The sequence below is a fragment of the Pangasianodon hypophthalmus genome, chromosome 14 (assembly GCF_027358585.1).
Source record: "Pangasianodon hypophthalmus isolate fPanHyp1 chromosome 14, fPanHyp1.pri, whole genome shotgun sequence".
In the NCBI taxonomy this organism is placed as follows: Eukaryota; Metazoa; Chordata; class Actinopteri; order Siluriformes; family Pangasiidae; genus Pangasianodon; species Pangasianodon hypophthalmus.
The window spans coordinates 1,789,108-1,794,107 of record NC_069723.1 but is presented as its reverse complement, the minus strand read 5'-3'; the positions used below and the strand labels follow the sequence as shown (position 1 = coordinate 1,794,107).

The window sequence follows — 5,000 nt, the reverse complement described above, 5'->3', positions numbered from 1 at the left end:
AATACAGTTTACCCCATTAGCATTAAAAGTTGGTATTAAAAGTTAATGCGCAACGTCATTCTCGAAAGTTGGCGAACGGAATCTAAACATCTGACATTATGAGTGATTAAAAGTGAGCAAAAATATCCGAAAGAAATTTAAAGCTTGACATGTTGTAGTATTGAAAAGATACCAAACTTTCGATAGGAATCAGATAAAACATAAAAGAAACAGATAAAAGACATAAGTGTAGAAAAGCAGATAGTTAAGCTGAGGTCAAAATCAAAGGCTTGTGTGTTTCCGGCAGGGATTTGTGAAACACACACACACACACACACACACACAGGCTTGAATTATTCAGGGAAATGATTAAGAAGGAGATGTTATCCTACCATTTTGCCTCAGGGTGAGACACGACCCAAGTTCGTGCGAGTGTGTGTATGTGCATGTAGCGTATCTAATAATGCTCTCAGAGTTCGTGTTGTGTTAAAGCTCTGTTTATCTTTATAAACACATCACAGTCCTCGACTCTTGCCTCCCCAACGTGCGTTACACCTTTCAGTGTGAATGTTCACATTATTACACGACCACCCATGGCTCAGTTTGAGGCAGACATAACTACCCTGCCCTTAACTAACATCACAAGGGGGCAAATAAATGCCAGAAATCGTCCTTTATGTAAGTGTCAGCGTGTAAACCTCCATTTTCTGTGAGGAGATGTTGGTCTAACATTAATGGAAGGAGTCTCCAGTGTCAGCGCTTTGTAACAGTCAGCTTTCTGACTCTGGAGAGTTCTACATGACTATACAGAATAATACTGCTAACATGATTAGGAGTGCTTACAACAGTCACCACACACACACACACACACACACACACACACACACACACACACACACACAGCTGTGGAACTGTAGCATCTGGCACATTAGTACTCATAATCCAGATTAGCCGGACAAAGTCATTAGCACTGTCACCTTGTGTTAGCATTAACTCATTATTACTCTACAGAGACCTGCTGATAGAGTCATACTGAAATATATACATTAGCAATGCCATGAAGCCTGATGGAAGGAAAAAAAGAGAGAAAATCGAGAGGGAAAAAGGTTGACAGGAGGAGACAGAAAAGGGGACCGATGAGATGAAGATAGAGACAGAGAGAGATACATGAAGAGAGAAGCAGGGGCAAACAGACAGAGAGAGAGAGAGAGAAATATACATGAAGAGAGACAGACAGGAGCAGAGAAAGCGAAAGAGTTACATGAGGAAAAAAGCAGAAGCAAAGAGAAAGACAGAGAGAGAGAGAGAGAGAGAGAGAGAGAAAGGAACACACATACACACACACACAGACATGAAGAGACATACATTTGCAAACAGACAGAGAGAGAGAGAGAGAGAGAGAGAGAGAGAGACATGAAGAGAAAAAGACAGGGGCAAACAGATACAGCTAGATAGATAGATAGAGAGAGAGAGAGAGAGAGAGAGAGAGAGAAACGGGAACACACACAGACATGAAGAGAGACATAAATTTGCAAACAGACAGAGAGAGAGAGAGACATGAAGAGAAAAAGACAGGGGCAAACAGAGACAGCTAGAGACTGAGAGAGAGAGAGAGAGAGAGATAGAGAGAGAGAGAGAGAAACAGGAACACACACAGATATGAAGAGAGACATACATTTGCAAATAGACAGGGAGATAGTGAGAGAGAGAGAAGGATAGAGAGAGAGAGAGAGAGAGAGACATGAAGAGAGACAGGGGCAAAGAGATGAAGTGAGAGTGAAGCTTAGCTGACACTGTAAGGCATCTCTTTAACCAAGAACTGGAAAGGTGTGTGCGTGTGTGTGTGTGCGTGTATGTGTGTGTGTGTGTGTGTCAGTGAGTTTCTCATTATCTCCACAGAAGCAGGACTTCAGGAGTTGAAGTCTCCTAAAGCACCTGCCACACCCCATCAACCCTGGTCTCTCTCTCTCTCTCACACACACACACACACACACACACACACACACACACAGAGTTACCTTTTTCCATTTATAGTTACATTTAATGTTGTGGAATGTCCACAAAAAAAGTTCCTGTTATCACTCATGTTATAGCAGCTATAACCAGTCACTGTGAACTGTGAACTGTGTCACTATAGCAACGATAACGTGTGTAAACGTGTGCATTAATATATTACCTTTTGCATCACACGTATACACTGTGCACTACAGTCAGAGCGGCTGAATGAATTCAACCTCTCTGTGGGTTAAAGCTTCTTTAATACATTTCTAAAGCAGCACTTCTAAATCACGCACACACACATGCACACACACACACACACACACACACACACACACACAGCATTATTGATAACGCTGCAGGTCCGCCCGCACCCTGGCGAGCTGCTGTGTTAAATTAACTGCCTGATTAGCAAATTAAACGGCTTGTTTATGGACAAATTGGCTGAGTGTGTTTCACATTCACTCTAAGGCCAGTGTCAATTAGCATGAATGATGAGTTAGCACTGCGATTCATCTCAGTGAGTGACACCGGGATGTGGGGTGATTATGGGGTGATTATGCACACACATACACATGCATGCACGCTCTCTAGCTCTGTCTCACACACACACACACACACACACACACACACACACACACACAGTCCCCTTGAAAAATATTGGAACAGTAAGGCCAATTCGTTTGTTTTTGCTATACACTGAAGACATATAAGATCAAAAGATGAATATGAGATGAGAGAATTTCCGTTTTCGTTTCCTGATATTTACATCTAGATGTGTGTTAAACAACTTAGAACATGGCACCTTTTGTTTGAACCCACCCATTTCTCAAGTGATCAAAAATATTGAAACAGGTGCTTCTTGTTGCCCAGGTGTGTCCTGTTAGATTGACTGTTTAAACAATTAATAGCTCTGAAGGTCCACTCTTGGTCTGAGCCCTGGGTTTTTCCTGTGAAGACTGCATTTGTTGTTAAAAAGGATAAACCAACATGAAGACCAGAGAGCTGCCTATGGGAGAAAAGCAAGCCATTTTGAAGCTGAGAAAAGAGGGAAAATCTATCAGAGCCATCGCACAAGCATTGGGCATAGCCAATACAACAATTTGGAATGTCCTGAAAAAAGAAAGAAACCACTGGCTGCTTCTGGAACAGATTCACTACTCTTTACTGATGATGGAGCTCATGATGGTAGCAACAGAATGAATTCAGAAGCTACAGAAACATTCTGTCTGCCAATTTACAGAGAAATGCATCCAATCTAATTGGGACGAACTTCATCATGCAGCAAGACAACGACCCAAAACACACTGCCAACACAACAAAGCACTTCATCAGGGGGAAAGTGGAAGGTTTTAGACTGGCCAAGTCCATCAGCAGACCTTAATTCAACTGAGCAGCATTTCACCTCCTGAAGAGGAGACTGAAGGGAGAAACTCCCCAAAACTAACAACAACTGAAAGAAGCTGCGCTATAAAGTGTTATTATATGTAATTTACCTACAGGCTAATCAACCAATGAAAGCAGAGCGGAGGCGGGGCTTATCACACCTCATCAAAGGTGAGAGAGACTTAGAACTGAACTGTAGCACTTACCACTGTTTAATCAATCTCCATTTTTTAAAAATGATTAACTGATTGTGTAAGTACGCAGGAGGGATTCCTCTTTACTGAAAATGTGATAAAATATTTTTTCCCCAAATAGATAAAATAAGAACACTCTTCCTGTCTTTCCTTTGTCCGTACCCAGTGTATGTGAGGCGAAGTTGGCCATGGCGCTCTGCAGTCTGTCCGGTCTGAGAGCCTGGACCACCAGCACCTGCCGAAAGACCAGGACGAATACGCGATCAGAAACAGACAACATGAAGAGATAATAAAGAGATCCGGGGACAGAAAGAGAGAGAGAGAGAGAGAGAGAGAGACAGAGAAAGAGAGAGAGAGATGTTGAGTTGATGCCTAATTATTTCCTTAATCATTATAAATCATTATATATATATATATAAATATAAAACTCATTAACTTCTAAGAGCTGTAGTGAAATTAACAGGAAGTGTGTAGCTCTGAGTGTGAGGATTATAAGTTTAGGATTTCAGATACTAAAAATGTATTGCATGGGAGTGAATTTTCTCTAACGGCTAATACGGAAGCTAAATTGCATGGAACGCTTATTGCATAACAGGTGATACAAGCGCTAATCGCTAATACAGAACAGCTCATTCTGCAAAGGTTAAGACGGAATCTCGGGTTCATGCAGAAATGAATAGCTCAAGTTCAGCTCTGGGTGTGAGATTATGACAGAGATTATGACAGAGATTATGACAGAGATTATGACCCCAGTTCCAGCGCAGTGGGAGGAGCCAGCGTGTTTAACTGACGGCTGACCTGCTGAAAGAGAGAGATCTTCTTGGCGATGGAAGAAGGGATTTCCTGTTCGCAGACGGAGCTTTGTGAAAATGAGAGCCAGAGATCTGCGTCGCCGAGACACAGGGACTGATACAGCGCCGGAAATGTACTCTACACACACACACACACGCACACACACGCACACAAAAGATTAGAATTCTGCAAAGCAAGCAAGCTGAGAAAATGTGTGTATGTGTTTGTGTGTGTGTGTGTGTGTGTGTGTGTTACCTTGAGTAAAGCCACAGCAGTGTGTCTCTCCTGATCAATCCAGGAAGGAATGTGTTCCTGCAAGGACTTCTGGGAATCCTGAGGATTGAGTCAGAGGAACAGAGAGAGAAAGATAAAGAGGCAGCTTTTCAATCCAAAAGAAAGAAGAAGAAGACAAAGATGAAGAAAAAAGAAGACAGGAACAGAAGAAGAAGAAGAAGAAAAGGAAGAAGAAAAAAATGAAGAAGACAAAAAAGAAAAAAGAAGACAAAGAAGAAGAAAAAATGGAAGAAGAGAAAGAGGATCATAAAGAAGAACACAAAGAAGAAGAAGATAAAGAAGAAGAAAAGAGAGATTATAATAATTTCTGTACCGTCTTCCTGATCGTGTCTGCGACTATCAGTCCAATGAGCGCAT

General features: G+C 41.8%; 1 protein-coding gene across 6 annotated transcripts in view; it reads right to left on the bottom strand.

The window, feature by feature from the left end:
• LOC113544532 (cytoplasmic dynein 2 heavy chain 1) overlaps nt 1-5,000 on the bottom strand; it is a 63,758-nt gene that overhangs the window by 9,829 nt on the left and 48,929 nt on the right. For all 6 annotated transcript variants that reach the window (XM_053239805.1, XM_053239807.1, XM_053239806.1 and 3 more), the window contains 4 exons: nt 4,957-5,000; nt 4,605-4,682; nt 4,356-4,487; nt 3,720-3,792 (listed from right to left, as the gene is read on the bottom strand). The exon at nt 4,957-5,000 is cut by the window's right edge and continues 7 nt beyond it. In XM_053239805.1, coding sequence (XP_053095780.1) covers nt 3,720-3,792; nt 4,356-4,487; nt 4,605-4,682; nt 4,957-5,000 — 327 coding nt within the window. The remainder of the gene's footprint in view (nt 1-3,719; nt 3,793-4,355; nt 4,488-4,604; nt 4,683-4,956) is intronic.